Raw genomic sequence first — 16222 nt, 5'->3', positions numbered from 1 at the left:
ACCCCCTTAATAATTTACTTAGCGAACCTCTATTCAATTTGGTCTCTTTTTAACAAACACAAATGTCAAAATTACAGATAGAGACAAACAATTATCAAAAGCTTGTGATATATGTCAGACATTCATGAATAACATCATTGGAAACACGCCGATTTCCGCGTAAATACGAAGGCAAGCGGTAAGTGGCTCAAGTGATAAAACGGCTTGTGATGAAATCACACTTTCACCTTCGCGGTGCGGTGTTCTATTATTGCTTCAGTCCATGGTCTTACCTAATATTCTTTCTCTAAGCACTAGCGCCTGCATCCTCATAGCGTCGGGGTCGGCCAGCAGTTCTCTCAGGGCGGCGGCGTCGCAGGGCTCCGCGGCCCACTCGTAGGCCTCGATGCGGGGCACGTCTTTGGGCTTGGGGATTGGAGGGCTGCCGTCTGACGGGAACCTGGAGAAAATGCGATAAAGAAAATGAAAATATTACTACAAGATTCCAAATTTTATGTCAAATGTAATTTTGCACGAGCCTAATCTAGGTTAGTTTCCAAGAAATTTTGATCCTGGATCGAAAAGGAATCGAGTAGCATAAAAAAGGTTTTTTTAAATGTCGATTTTGTAGTTGACTGTACACTTTTTTCCAAAATCTGTAAATGTCAATCATCCTTAATTGAAAGTTAAATCACGCCCATATAGGTCCACGCTAACATTTGTCAGTGACAATTCTCAAGTGACCGGTGACGAGTGACAATTGCGTGAATTGTTTTTGTAGAGAAGTGCTTTTAAACATGACAGGCATTTTGTTACAATTATCCATCTTTCAATTGATTACAATGATTTGGTGAAACAAGAGTAATCTTGATATGAGATTGGAGCTGTGTCAGGCTTGGAAGATAATTGTAGTGTTGGGCCTTAACTATTTCTTGTATAATTGTCTCTCTCGCACTTACCGGTCGTCCATCGCCCTCTTCCACAGCGCAAGCGCCCCGACCATATCTCTCCTCTTGTCAACATATGTGGCGCCCAACAATTCTAAAGCGTCGATCCTCTGCTGTCGCGTGACTAGGCCATTTTCTGCGTTGATTAGATGTTCTACGATGTGTGTATGGCCGGTTACTGAAGCTGCTAGTAGTGGAGTCATACCTAGGGGATAGCCAAGAAAAAAAAAGATAGTCTTAAAATCTTCACAACTTATTAGGTACCATGTTGCTAATTGTAAAAGAAATGTAGGTAAAGTCGCAGAACAAATCGCGCCCCAATTTGACAACGGAATATGATAGCGATGCATACATCCGCAGCATCCGCCATAGCGCAGTATGTTTTGTCGTATAACTACATTGGTAGGCGACAAAATTTAACAAACTGAGTTACCGCGTAATGTATGGAGCCGTACATAGCTTCCTGTCAATTTAGAAGCACAAATTTGTCTTAGACTATTCACATCTAATAAAATCAATGAATCTTTGCCTATAGGTTGTGATTTACATATTTATAACTTGAGTCCGCAGCAAGCTCGGCCGAATTTCACGTTCCTATACAAACGGAGTTTCGTTCTCATTTTAAAACTACGTGTTGGATTGTAATGAAACTTTGACCATACAATGACATGACGTATATCTGCCTGTAAGTTTATATAGCTGCAGCTTATAAAACAAACGAAGTAGAGCAAAAACAAGTTTTGTATGAAAATTGATATTTGAACCTACATCAAATAAACAAATAAATACCTTATCCTATCGTAAGTACAAAGTTTCAGAGAAATCTAACCAGTAGTTTTTAAATGAGAGCGTAACTAGGTTTGTATGGAGAACCGAACTTGCTGTGGACTCTTAATACAAAAATATACCAAACCGATAAGACCAATTTAAAATGATTTATTGTAACGAACTATATTTGTTACAGTGGTAAGTTACAAAGCAAATAGAAAATTCCAGTTACATAAAATATCGCTTCCATCGTTAAGAATTAATGTAATAAACGATAAGATGAGGCATTCGCGTGATGTCAAAGGCATTTCCATTTACGTTAATATGACGTCTTTCTGTACCATTGTAAGAGCGATTAAGACGGAAGGATAAAATATACCAATCGCATGAGTACTTAATGTCACACAAATTATTTATTGGTCTGGGTAGCTTCCACGCACGTTTATTAGAAGTGAGGAAAATATATATTATATCTGTAACAAGGTAAACATTTAAAACGTTGAAACAAATCTGCAAAAAGATGCAAAGAAAACTTTATGAATTGAATGCACTTTACTCAGCTCAGCAGCAAGCTGCCCAAGTGGAGCAATCCTTAGAAGATGATGATGAACTTACCGTACGAGTCAACGTCCATGGTAGCACCATGTTGTAATAGCATCTTGAGTATGTGTAGCGACCCGCTCTCCGCACAGTCGTGTAGTGCAGTGTTGCCTTTAACACTCTTCCTATTGACATCGGCGTTGAGCGCTAGCAGGTACTTGGCGATCCGGATGTGACCCTTGTAGCACGCTATCATTAGACACGTGTGACCGTGCCGATTCGCTATTTCTATGTCTGTAAGGGAAAGAGACATGTTAAAATTTGTCTGATATGTGCTATCAAAGAGAATTCAGTATAGAGGCTGAACACCAACAGTCAACAAAATTTACTGCCATCTTTCGACATGGGACTAAAACTCTTAGAATGACTCCATTTTCGGTTAAGAGTGTAAACCTGCTAAATGTATTTTTGAAATGTATTTATTTTTAACTTTAATGTCCATAAAATAGCTCTATTTTCAAAAATGGATTTGGCAGGTTTACACTCTTAGTCTACTATATGGCTATTTGACCATGTTCTTTCACTGACATGGGTTAAACATGAAACGGTGTCGCCATCTACTCGAGTATAGGCCAAAGGTATATCGCCATCTATTCGGACATATTTTTTTCTTGATTTTTTTGTAGACTTAATTTATCTTATACGGTGTTAAGCTATATTGTCTAAAATAGGATTCTCATCATCAGCCCAAGATCGAGAGCCCAGAATCCACAAAAGCAACCTTGTAAAGCGTTCTATTGTTTAAAAAGTAGCGCTGAAGTGAACCATTGCACTTTAAAGAAAGTTGTGGTAAAGGGTAGGGAAAGTAAGCGAGGCCTTTTTGTGGTTTATGAGGTTTCTTGTTTGGAAAATGTTTCTCAGAGCTCAGGTGCGATACCAGTTTGTCTACATTGAATATAGTCAAAGCCTAGTTCTCCAAGCGTACAAACCAGCCCTGAATTTCTTTGCGAGCGACATATCGTTTCGATAAGCTTTATATTTAAAATTGTCAGCGGTAAATTCAGAGTAACAGGCTTACATGTAACTGGTGATTTTCAATAATTAAGTAGATTAGATATATACCTGCTCCACTCTCCACCAGGAACTTGACGATGTCGTAGTGTCCGTCGAAGCAGGCTGCGCGTAGCGGTGTGCTGTGCGTGCGCGTGGTGGAGTTTACGCTCGCGCCAGCGCGGACTAGGAGGCGCACGAGGGGGAGGTGGCCGGCGGCCGCCGCGCACCACAGCGGCGGAGCGCCTTCTATCGTCTCGCCGTCGAATGTTACTGGAAGGAAATGGTACAAATTGTTTAGGTTAGAGAATAAGAACCCCCTAGTAACTCGAGTTAGCGATGGTTAGTTGAAGGTATGACAGCTCCAACTTATATTATACTAGGTAAATAAAAACGTAATAAGTATTTCAACTAGATTCAGTTTTTGAATTTTCTACCAGGACACTACCTAGCAACTAACTCATCACTCAGTTGAGTCTGCAACTATCCCAATTGCTTATGTATGTTTTTCAATGTGCCAATAACAAACTATACCTTTGTAAAAAGCTTTGTAAGAAAATAGTATTTTCAGGTGGGTAGCGAATTGTTGGCCACACGCCATAATCAGGTGATTTGGTAGAATAGACATACAGGTAAATAACAATGACTTCGGTTTTCGTTACTGAATATCCCAGAAAACTTAAACCTTGTACCAACAAGCTAACATAAAATATCGACAAAATATAATTTAAAGATATTTCGCCCTTATCATAACTGCAGTGCCAAAGCAAGAGATGTTTCTGTCGACTTTTACATGCACGAATTTTCCGGCTTGGCATACCACAGTGGCCGTAAGCCAAGCCATTGACGCAAAGAAAAGCAGGGAAAGCTTATAACTAACGTCGTAGGCGCATGCTTCTGTGAACAATGGTTGATAGACAAAGGTAATGAACGCTTAGTTAGCCGAAGGTTTGTGAAATTTGCAGATACCGATGGGTATTGTTATGCGTCGCCGTTGCATAGAGAATCTGCGTAGATAGCACAGAGCGTAAGGTAAATAAGTAAATAACCATAGATTGCTCAACACACAAACGTCATTGCCAGTGCTTTACGACGCATGAATGGCCTGTGCCACCGTCAGTCGACGTCAAGTAGCATTAATTTTATATACAACTTCCAGCTTCAACGTCAGCCAATGGTTTCCAAATTTCGAAGGCATTGGGGTATATGTAATTAAATTACTCTTTAGTTTCCGGTGCTGCTTACGGACTACAGTCACTTTAATAAGAGCAGTATTGCTGCAACCGTACGTTTATGTAAATTTAAAGAGTTCTACTTGACGTGCCGCCTGTCGCCGTTAGTGTTTCATAGTTCAATGCTGAGTGACGTTGATCTGTCCGTTGATTGTAGTTGGTACAACTGGCTCTTGGTGTATCGGCGACCCCTTTATCATATTCGTTTACGACATAAGGTCTACTTAAGAGTCACGTGTTACCTGAGCCGGGCTGCTCGATGTCGGCCTTGCACCTCTCGATGAGGTACTCGGCTACGTCGTAGTGTCCGTTCCTGCAGGCGATCACCAGCGGCGTGGCGCCGCCCACCTTCGCACCCACCAACATGTTCAGCTCGTCTGCGGAGCGCCAACTGTGTAGGTACACCTGGAACAAACAAACGGGACGTTACAGTAAACGTTTCTATGATATCTTCTAGCTTACTAAGGCAATAGCAATGTGGATTTGTCAACATTAAAATTCAAAATAGAAAGGAATTGGACTCCTTTTTTATAGGTATCTTGGCAGATAGAGGGTATTGTATCTGTCTGCTCTCAAGAATGGAAGGATATTGGGCTGGTCACAACAGTTATTTTTAAAAGTTAAAGTGTTGTACCTACCTGTATACAGGTACAACACAACCAATAAGGTAAATATTCCACAATGCATAATTTGAGCAAAAACACACGCAATGGTCAAATCTGTTTTCCAAGAATAGCTCGATGGCGGCGCAAGGAGGTCAGCTCCTTGACGAAAATACAATTGTAAAAACCCGCGGCATCGCGTTCTGAACGCAAACCTTGCAGCTGCACTTCAGTTTAAAATTAGCGAGTCACCGGCTCGATTAAACTTTCACTAATTTCGTGCGTATTGTTATTGAAACTGGAATCAGTCAATATAAAAATGTGTACCTATAGTGTACCTGGCAGTACGTGCACTTTGATTTTAAAGAGACTGACTCATTGTTATCGAGAAAGTGGGTTAGGTATCACTTTAAAATTCAGGTTATTGAACGCAGTGCAATGCAACTACATATTCGTACTTTACTTTTATGCTTTAATTTTACTTTAATAAGTCACTTTCTAATGAAATTAAGTCTATCTATAAATTCGGTATATTTCGCGTAATTGAAGCATCATCCGATCGTTGGTTTGATAAAAATTACATTTGAATGCCATAATTCTTAAATATATGAATTTTTGGAAGTTGGTTAAATCGAAAAATATTTAATTGAATTATAATATATACATGTAAAATTGCTTCAAAAGACCCGTGAATCATTGTTATGCTAAGAAGACGACAGGGATAAGATAGTCGACATTCAAATTTCGAATATTCTTGATAGCACTCAAGTTCCGAAACTGCAACGTGTCGTCACCAATGAAGATTCGCAAAGTGAAATCTCGAAGGCACAACAAGTACAACAACGGCAGCGTTTGGCAACAGTCCCGGCCGTGCTGCAACAGTGGACCGTTGCAAAACTAACAATAAAACCAACTAGCGAAAACAGACCCTAGCACCTCGTTATAAAAACCATGATGATCGAGGAATGTTCAGCTGTAAACCCACATGAGTCGTTATGTAAGTGGGATTCGAAAACCGTGAATTAATAGATAAACAATGCGTTAGTCAACGTATTGTAGGTATTCTAGTTTTACAATGACACATCACTAATTGAAGGTTATCGATTTACATTATAGGTATACTTACTTCATACCCAGAAAAGAATCAACATTTGCAAAGCAAGGACTACCCCTCGATCTTATGTGAGTGGATAAGAGCCTTAATTCATAAACCAGCAGCAACATAATTATAAATCGTATCGTATATAAGGAATATCAAAGAGTGTCAAGAGTAGGTAGTTAAATAAGTTTAATCATAAAATAACGAAATAAGAAACTACGAAAGCCTAGGTAGATAATGCACGTGCTGTAACTAGGGATCGTGCAAGCCGTGCATATAGACGATGATCACGATCGATGATGATGGTGGGACATAATCTAATGTGAAGAAATAAAAGATATCGTGATAGGTATTAGGTTCGAGTAAAGCGGGGATTAGTTTAATTTATCGCTAGATATGTAGATAATAAAGACTCTGACTTTGTCAAATATGAGTATAGTTTTTCTAAAACTCTTAACAGGCATTAATATAATAAAATCTAGCTTTGCAGACAGGGAAGGCTTTTATCATAATCATACTAGATTAGATTAAGTAGTTAGCTCAATCAAGAGTCCTTTTTAAAACTACATAAGTTACAAGTTTGACACGGTTTGCCTATTTATTACCTTGTAAAATTTTGTTTTAGTTTTTTTAAACAGCGCCCCATCCTTGTAGGTATATCAGAAAAGAATATTAAGAATACTCAGTTAACTGTATTTTTCTATACTATTCTATATTTCTAAGTTATTTCCGCATTACACTAGCCTAGAACAACAACAAGCTGCTATCTAGATGCGGTCCCATTTCCCTCGCTAGGCACATTGCTTGCTCAGTGCACGCGGGTCGACGACCTTGCCGCACCGCGCGAAAGGAAATCGCTGCACATCTAAACGAATACGATCCTAAGTTGGGATCTTAAATGTCAATTTATGTAGATAAAAAAGTGTAACTACAAAGTAAAACTGTAGTTAGGTATGTTGATTGAATCTAACACAATTTAGACCCATGATTTAAACTGAAACGGGACTTAATTGGGTGCACTTGATAAACATAAGGCCAAATAATAAATAAAAGTATGTACATGCAATTAAAACTGTAATAAAATAACCGGCCAAGAGCATGTCGGGCCACGCTCAGTGTAGGGTTCCGTAGTTACTCTTCCGTCACAATAAGCTAAACTGGAGCTTAAAGTATAGTAAATTGTTAACCAAGGGATGAAACGGTACCTTTCACTCGAGTTAAACAAATAGGCAAATTTGCATAATCAGTACCTAATTAAAGTAAGTCTTTTTACTATGAAGGAAAAACTTTTTGCGATAACTCAAAAACAGCTAAACTGATCATGTCCGCTATAGTTTTCATTTAATGTCTTTCTTAAGCTCTACTTCCAAGATTTTTTTCATATTTTTTGAACCTATGGTTCAAAAGTTAGAGGGGGGGGACACATTCTTTTTCTTTCGGAGCAATTATCTCCGAATATATTCACTTTATCAAGAAATGTTTGTTGAAGACCCCTATTAGTTTTGAAAGACCTTTCCAACGATATCCCACACCGTAGGGTTGAAGCAAAAAAAAATGTTCACCCCCACTTTACGTGTAGGGGAGGTACCCTAAAAAAAATTAAATTTTTAGATTTTATTGTACGACTTTGTCGGCTTTATTGATTTATATATCCATGCCAAATTTCAGCTTTCTAGCACTAACGACCACGGAGCAAAGCCTCGGACAGACAGACAGACAGACGGACATGGCGAAACTATAAGGGTTCCGTTTTATGCCATTTGGCTACGGAACACTAAAAACCGTATAAAATACGCATAATATATGGCAGCTACCTAGAGACAAGAATTTACTAGATTCCAGTGATAAAATAACTGAATTTAACTAGGATACTTTAACTTGGACATCGTTTAAAATAAAATAAATATATTTATAAATAAATATTGTCAACGTATTGAAAGCCGAGGGATATGAAAAAAATACCTGTGTAACAAAATGTTACACAAAATAGTTTAATTTTTTATTTTAGGCAGCCCAATAAGACGAATTTAATGACTTATGAAACCGACGCAAAACAAGTATTCATAACTTTCACTTATATCACAACGAATAATAGCTGCATAAGATTACAACACCCAAATACATTACTAATCCGCTACGTAAGGAACTGTTACGGAGTCTAGAGGATAGAAACTAGAACATGTCCGTACTTTTCTAATCAATACCTACTTGCTTCATTAGAATTATTAGTCACGCGCATTTGATAGGGAAATTCTAGTAGATACAAGAATATGCATAAGATAAGAGAATCTACTTAATCCATTGTGCAATAAAATTACGTCGTTATAAAAAACAATGATTGGCTAAATAAATAATTTGGAATTCTAGAAGTACCTTTGCACATCGTAAAGCAACAAGTCTTACCTACTCACGTACTCGTACAAAAAACATGGCTGATACACATTCATGGTTTAAGTGTCCATACAACATGGATTTCCGGCTCACCTGTTTTATGAAAAACGCGTTTAAGAATCCCTATATATCGCACTTGCGATCGAGAATTTGAGACCAGAGCATGCAAAAGTTTCAGAGTAGATAGGCTACAACACAATTTGTCGTCGGTCTCTGACTATATTGGCTGGTATGCCCTGCCCGAGTCTGTGTTTCCGCATGAGTACAATCTGGGTCTCTTCAAGGCTAGGGTAAATAGGTATCTCATAGGTAAGAGTGCTCCACCGTAGACCGCATCATCACTTACCATCAGGTGAGATCGTGGTCAAACGCTTATGTTACCGTGTTGAACAGTATTGCTCCACAAAAGTTAACTGGGGTGTGAATGGATCTCAACAGTACCTGAAGAGAAGACGGTGTCACTGCCACTCCGCCACGCCTCCACAGCCGTACTCACTTTAAAAACCTACACTGAGCCAGTTCCCACAGAGAGATATGCGGATACTGCGCCCGCGCGACGCGATCCGTAATTAAATATACACAGAAACAATGCGTGCAGCAGCCGCGTTTCACAACTCATTGTTGTCGGGGTTGTGCTCTGCGTGAATTACTTTTATGTCGCAAGACATGGTTCAATGTCAGAATGGTTCGGTCACCGAAGTCGTTGTGAATCACATGAAAATTTACATAACAAATAAGAAAAATACGTGAAAATGCAGCCACTAATTATTGTTGTGTTGTCGCGAAAATGAACAATTTACATTATGTCACGTATTAAAGGTTAAGGACCATAACCCTAAAGACAAAAACAAGGATAAAGTCAGCATCAAACAGATAGTGACGGCCAAAGTGACCAAATAACAGTACACATTATCTTTTTGTGTTAACAAACGCGTGTTACAATATATTTGGCCACCCTAGATGGCTATATTTGATGTTGCGCGTACAAGATTTATTCATCATAAACAGTTCTCGACTTTACTAGAATTATATTACAAGTCAATGACCTGCGATTCTGCGAATCGATAATAGACTAACCACGCAGACGCAGGCGCATCTACACGCAGTTTAAGTGCATCCGGCGCGCAAGGTCTCGGATCGCGATGTGGCGTGCGGCGCCGCAATGGTAAGCAGACACGATACTAGATGATCAAAGCAATTCAATGCCAATCTAGGATTTTAAATAATTGGTAGAGAGTTCGGAATCTTAAGCGAAGTTGTTGTTTCTGTGATACCTCCACGACGACCTGGACGAAGGCATCGCTGGTTGATTGCTGCCTATAACTAACTAATCCATCATCAGCTACCGAGGGTCTACCGCGATAATCCTGTGCTCTTTCTGTTTCTCCCATGCGTGATTTTTAGCATTCTAGTATTTTATATGCAAATATGTGCTAGATTTCATTCTTTGAATCGTGTTTTTGGCGACTTTAGTGACATGTTCATAGACTTTTCATCGAATACATATTTAAATCGATTAAGATTTGTTAACATACATTACACGAAATAACTACATTATTAGTTCATTATTATATGTAATTTTAGTTTGCACTACTTAACATTGGTCACAATTTAACATGTTAAAATCAGAAATATACGAGTGTTGATAAATGTAAAATATGAAATGTCATGAATAAGTCAATTTTAGAGTTAATCACATGCCAAAATATTGTGTTTTAGTATTAGTTACCTGAAAATCAAGGAAAAATGCAAGTAACTGAGATCAACACAATAGAAAACCTTGAATTTTAAAACGACCACTAGGACCAAGTTCCATGAACCTCGCGTCAGTTTAATTCAAAAAGTTTTAAATTATTACCGCGTACAGACGATAATAAAGAATGCACTGCACTAGAGAAACTGCTAGTAAGATAAGTTATTATTATGAGATTGCAGGTATCAATGCATTATTAACTTGATAATGTGCACCGCCAATTACTTCAAGGAATAATGATAACTCGAAATATATTCAGTAGCAATGACTTCCTAGTACATATTACGCTAATTCAGCCTAATCGCATAATGTTAGTGGTTAGTAGATGAACACTTAATCTAAATGTAAGCTGTACATGTTGATAGATGATAGATACAAAATCGCAAGAGAATCGACACCATTATATTTAAGTATTCCAACAAGTCACTTTTCCAGCTTGTTTTGTGATCAGCTTATTTTAATGTGATAAGTTGTCATGTGTTTCTACTTCCACATAATACTATACCTAACATATGCTTTTTTTCAGATTTTTTCTTTATAGATAATTTACCTTTTTGATACGTCTAAGAATCTTGCGTTGACGGCGCAGGAGCGTTTTGCCGCAATGTCTCAGGGTCTCGATCCAGCGGCAGCGGACCGGCATCAAATCCCACACTACCGAAGACATGATCACCACATAACAACACACCGATCACTGCACGAAAATCTAAGCACTTTGTTCCACTGTATAGGTACTTTACGAATCTAAAATTTGAATGAGGCAAGATGTGAAATACGACTGTGCTGGTAAGTTTCGTTCTATAATAATCATCTGCAAGCATCACATCGTTGTTCTCAGACCTCTATCCGTTTGCGTACACATTTTTATTACTTCGCATAACAGAGGAATGGGGGGCTTCCTCACAATATTTTCCTGTACCGAAAAAGTTAGTGGTAAAATTTCCGTAGCCAACGTCAAATAAACTTTTTGTGACTTCTCATTTGAAGGTCGTATGTCTAAATCATGTTACGACGAGCTTTTTATTTTATTTTAAATTCTGTAATATAAAATCTGGTTTGTTTGGCGCATCCCTACTGACTGTGATGAGGCAGAAACGGTAGTGACCTGGCGTATGTCATTTATTAAATTGTAACTGTCATGCATTTATAATTTACGGAATACGGATATACTGTATTGTGACGAGTGCGTCACGTCATGCAATATTTAAATTAAGGAAGAGCATTAAATTATTGCGTAAACACGTTAGTGTCACGATAACGCAAATCGTAAATAAAATAGGAAATAGCGGATGTCCAGTAATCCAAACCGGGGCCGACACTGACAGCTAATATTACAGAAAGAGTTGACAAGTGTGAAGTTTAGTTTTCCGGAAAATAATTCCGCTTAGCAGCTATGTAACTACTCACAGTACTTTCCAAACCTATGGAAAGGCGCTTTTATTACTAACGAACCGTTAAACGCAACCAACAAGAAACGTTGAAGAATATTATAAATATTTAACTCGGGAAAACCGCATAAGGTATATGAGTCAGCTTAATACTCGGAACTATTATTAAGCGACACGATACTGGTGAAGCTTTTAATGGTGAAGTGCGATAATTTAGTTATAGTTGGAAGTTAAATGGAAGGGCACCGAAAGCAACAGGAAAAATATTCGATGAACGATCTCGCTCAGTTCAATATTCATTCACCGTTAAACAAACGGTGAAGTAAGTTGCGATATCAATTTCAATGTGTTGATACAAATTGAACAGGCAATACCAAATCTATCAGCAGAGCATTCAGTCAAATGTATTGTTGATCAAAGCGAGACGACCTTGGAGACTATTTAGCATATTCATAATACAAACGTGATTCGTCACGTGTGGCGTCTATAGCTCTATCTTTTACTCTCACTAAGACGTAATTAGAGTGACAGAGGAAAATGCCCGCAATTGACGAACTTAGACTTTCGCGGTTATAGCCCTGATCTCGACGACGTTGCACGCTCAGTTGGGAGTCAGGATGTTCACTGATGTATTTTTTATTATATTATGTAGTTAAATAACTGGTTAACGTTATTTTCGCCTGGAGAACAATTGCTCTTAAGCGACAAGTCGAAGTAGAAAACGTTGCGATTTGCGACCGTTGCAAGTGTTGCAACTGAAACGAACACCTCGAAAAATTTCCTTTGAGAAACTAGTTAATAGTTATTCTTAGTATCAATTCCTTGATATAAAAAATGAAGTCAATATTGCTGCCTTAGTACCTACATAAAACATTTTGTCTGCGCGTTTTCTCGTATCCACAGTCTTTATTATAACCTGACTTGGAGATCGTGGCAATTATACTCAATCGGAGATTTTATTAATACTAGTTAGCTAGAGGCAATGTGCTCTGTAAAGAGTAGTAAACAACAGATTTGTGTGTCATCTTAAATTGATCAATTGAAAGAGGTCGCGCCCGACAGTCACGTTTCGAGAGATCGTGCTAACGTTTCGAGTTGTTGATAGAAATTACTATTGAAAGACATAAGTAGTAAAAGTGTACGCTGTTTATATCATATCTGTAGACGACTTTAACAAAGTCGAAGTTGGAGATAGTGGGAAACAAGACACAGACCGTTTCATATGTTTATGGATCACATGAAGCCCTTGCACGATTTTTCTTTACTTACAGGAAATAAGCTGATATAAGTATTGTTGATGTATGCCGGTAATGTAGGAAAGGTACTGGGTAAACCAAGCGAGGCCGCCTCGACTGGAAACATTGCGATATAAACGTCTACTCGGTATTCCCGCCGAAGGACACGTGAGCTTGTATATCTATGGTACGAATAGTTAGTAGACGTTAACATTGTTGAAGAATTTCTTCCTGTCTACACATATAATATCGCTTTAAAATAAAAATTATTTTTTGAAGAGAAAATGCTACTAATAATGTATTATATCGAAAGCTTTCATGGAATTGATCAATACTTCATGGAATATATAATTTCCTGTTGAATGCCTGCTGTATTTCAAGATCATTATCTATGCTTTTTCCATTAAAAAGGGATTCCTACCGATTGATTTATTTTATTTTAATATACAACTCACTTTTAAGCTTAGGTACCAGCTAAATGCTTTGTCTGTCAAAACTAAGACTTAACTGAAGAAAATTGTATAAAAACTTATCAATGTATCTTTTTTGAGAAATAAGACCGTCACATTGTAAGAAGGGATTTTAAGTTATAAACTATATTTAAACATATTTAATGGTTAAAATGCATACAAGAGCAAATATTCTGATTTAGATTATTATACTTTGATTGCATCAAACAGTAAGCGTTTGAAGGTATCTATCTAATACTCGTACCATAGAGAAATAAGCAATCTTAGGGTACTCACTCCATACACCAGTTTCCTTACTTAATAAATAATAAGTTGTAGGAGAGGTACAAATAAGTTTTCGCAAAGCTCGCCTTAAACTTATTATTATTATTTTATACCACGACGGTGGCAAACAAGCATACGGCCCGCGTGATGGTAAGCAGTCACCGTAGCCTATGGACGCCTGCAACACCAGAGGTATTACATGCACGTTGCCGACCCTTTAAAAACCTGTACACTCCTTTTTTGAAGAACCCCATACTGTAGCCCCTCGGGAAAACCTCGGTAGGAAGCTCATTCCACAGCCGAAGCGTTCGCGGGAGGAAATTCCTCTTAAACTGCACAGTACGCGACCATTTAGGTTCTAGGGTGTGAGGATGAACACCCTGCCGACGGCGAGCGGTGCGGTGATAGAAAGCGGCCGTTGGCATCATGTCAAACAATTCTTCAGAGCACAGCCCATTGTACAAGCGGTAGAACACACAAGGAGGCAAAGTCTCTCCTAAGACTTAAAGGTTCAATACCGCTTGTGAGTTTGGGATCGTCGACGATTCGTACAGCACGCCTTTGGACTGAGTCGAATGGTCCAAGCTGGCATGCAGGTGCTCCTGCCCAAAGGTGACAGCACCATATGGGGTCTGACTTGCGATTTATATTATATAGCAGCAGTCTTTGCCCCGGAGTAAAGTATCGCCTCGCTTTATTGAGCACACCGAGTTTTTTTGGATGCCAGCGCAGCCTTTCCTTCCAGGTGGCTACGGAATTGGACTTCACTGGAAATGTCGACACCGAGGATCCCAATACTCCCTGACATGGTAAGGACTGAGCCTTGGAACTGTGGGACCACAGTAAATGGGGTTTTCTTAGCGGTAAACGCGCAAACTTGTGTCTTGGTGGGGTTGAATCAGACTAGATTGTTCCGATATTCATGCTTAGAGTGCTCACTCTATACATAGATATAGATAAAAACCCATTTATAATAACAGTTATTGCAAATGGGTTTTTATCTATATTTATGTATAAATTGAGTACTCTAAGAATACTTATTTCAGTAATTTCTATGCTGATACCGAAATAAAAATATATTCAGACATAAATGGAAATAAAACATCTAGTATTCCAGCAATGTCCGAGCAGGGTTGCGTGCGCAAAAATGCTTGAATAAACACTTTGAAGAGTTATTTCATAATACATCATATTGTACGTACGTGCCCAATATTGAGAGCGGTGAAGGTAAGGTAAGACTAAAATACAATAAACTTTATGAATACAAAATAATCATCTGCTTTTATTTTTCTTTTATGTTAGCAATCTATGGATGTATTAGATTAATGCAGCAATGATAAAAACGGTTAGGTAGTTTTTTGGTAAGAAATAAAGCAACCGATAAAAATACATGAACAGAAAACGCATTGAATAATAACTAATAACAATAAGTTTAATGGCATAGTAAAATTGTACATGGATAAGAGTTTATTAGGACTAGCAGAATCTGAAAATTGTAAGGTACAGCGAGCTGCAAAATTGCACGAACACATTATGAATGGAATTCATTCAATCAGCCCAGCTATTTAGTAAAATACTTAATTCTCATTTTACTAAATAGCTGGGCCCAAAGACGAGTGAGCCTTCGGTACTTTAGTAGATACTATACTATTATTTATTTTGCGCTATAACCACAAAATCAAACACGTAATTTGTTCGACTAGACCGTACGGCCGTTATTAATGTTATTGTCTTTTTTATTTCTATACAAAATATTACATTGAAACGCAGTGCGACATTAGTTGGCAGGTTTAGCACATAATCAATTTACTGACGGAAGCAATAATTCGTCCCAAGGATCAAACACTACATGGCAGACATTTACTTAATTCCCCTTATTCACTCATAACATATGTATTACCGTGTCATGACAAGTCATAATAATTACACAAATTTGGGGTAATTACTTAAAGGAATGACATAACACGCTCAGAAATAACACAAAACGGAAACACGTAGATATGAAAGCATATTACGCGACCAAAGCCAACATTACAGCGATTATATACTAATGACTGATGGCATTAAAATTGATTCCGTCATAGTAATACAAGACTAAAAATCAATGTTTTAGAATCGTTTCGTGTCTTTTAATTTTTTTGTTGGCCTAATTTAGTGACCCACTGCGGGGCAAAGGCCTCCCCCTCGCTTTATCCACTCAACCCTGTGTCTTGTTGTTTCCCGCCAATCTGGATAAAATGCGTCCAATTCGTTCCGCCATCTCCTTTTCAGCCTGCCTGCACCCCGCCAGCACTATCTATGATATTCCGTGGGTCCCACTCGGTAACCATTTTGGCTGGACCTTTCAGCATAGACGAAACCATCAATGCCATCAAGCAACTCAAGAACAATAAAGCTGCTGGCCCCGACAGGATGTTCAATGAGTTTTTAAAGCATATGGGACCTCTTGCGGTTAACTGGCTTACAGCTATGTTCTCAAACGTTCTAGAAAATAATATCCTGCC

General features: G+C 38.3%; 1 protein-coding gene across 5 annotated transcripts in view; it reads right to left on the bottom strand.

Moving 5' to 3' along the window:
* LOC133526848 (protein fem-1 homolog CG6966) overlaps positions 1–16222 on the bottom strand; it is a 103147-nt gene that overhangs the window by 20551 nt on the left and 66374 nt on the right. For 2 of the 5 annotated variants that reach the window (XM_061863666.1, XM_061863662.1), the window contains exons 2-7: positions 10912–11105; positions 4759–4921; positions 3357–3557; positions 2310–2528; positions 939–1131; positions 273–439 (exon numbers count right to left, since the gene is read on the bottom strand). In XM_061863666.1, the coding sequence (XP_061719650.1) occupies positions 273–439; positions 939–1131; positions 2310–2528; positions 3357–3557; positions 4759–4921; positions 10912–11028 (1060 nt within the window). In that variant the 5' untranslated portion in view covers positions 11029–11105. Of the gene's footprint in view, positions 1–272; positions 440–938; positions 1132–2309; positions 2529–3356; positions 3558–4758; positions 4922–9049; positions 9139–10911; positions 11106–16222 lie in introns of those variants that run through there. The other 3 variants (XM_061863665.1, XM_061863663.1, XM_061863664.1) reach the window with 2 other exon arrangements.

This window comes from Cydia pomonella, chromosome 17 (genome assembly GCF_033807575.1).
Source record: "Cydia pomonella isolate Wapato2018A chromosome 17, ilCydPomo1, whole genome shotgun sequence".
Lineage (NCBI taxonomy): Eukaryota > Metazoa > Arthropoda > Insecta > Lepidoptera > Tortricidae > Cydia > Cydia pomonella.
The sequence above is the reverse complement of the archived record's forward strand: the minus strand, read 5'-3'. Positions and strand labels throughout refer to the sequence as shown.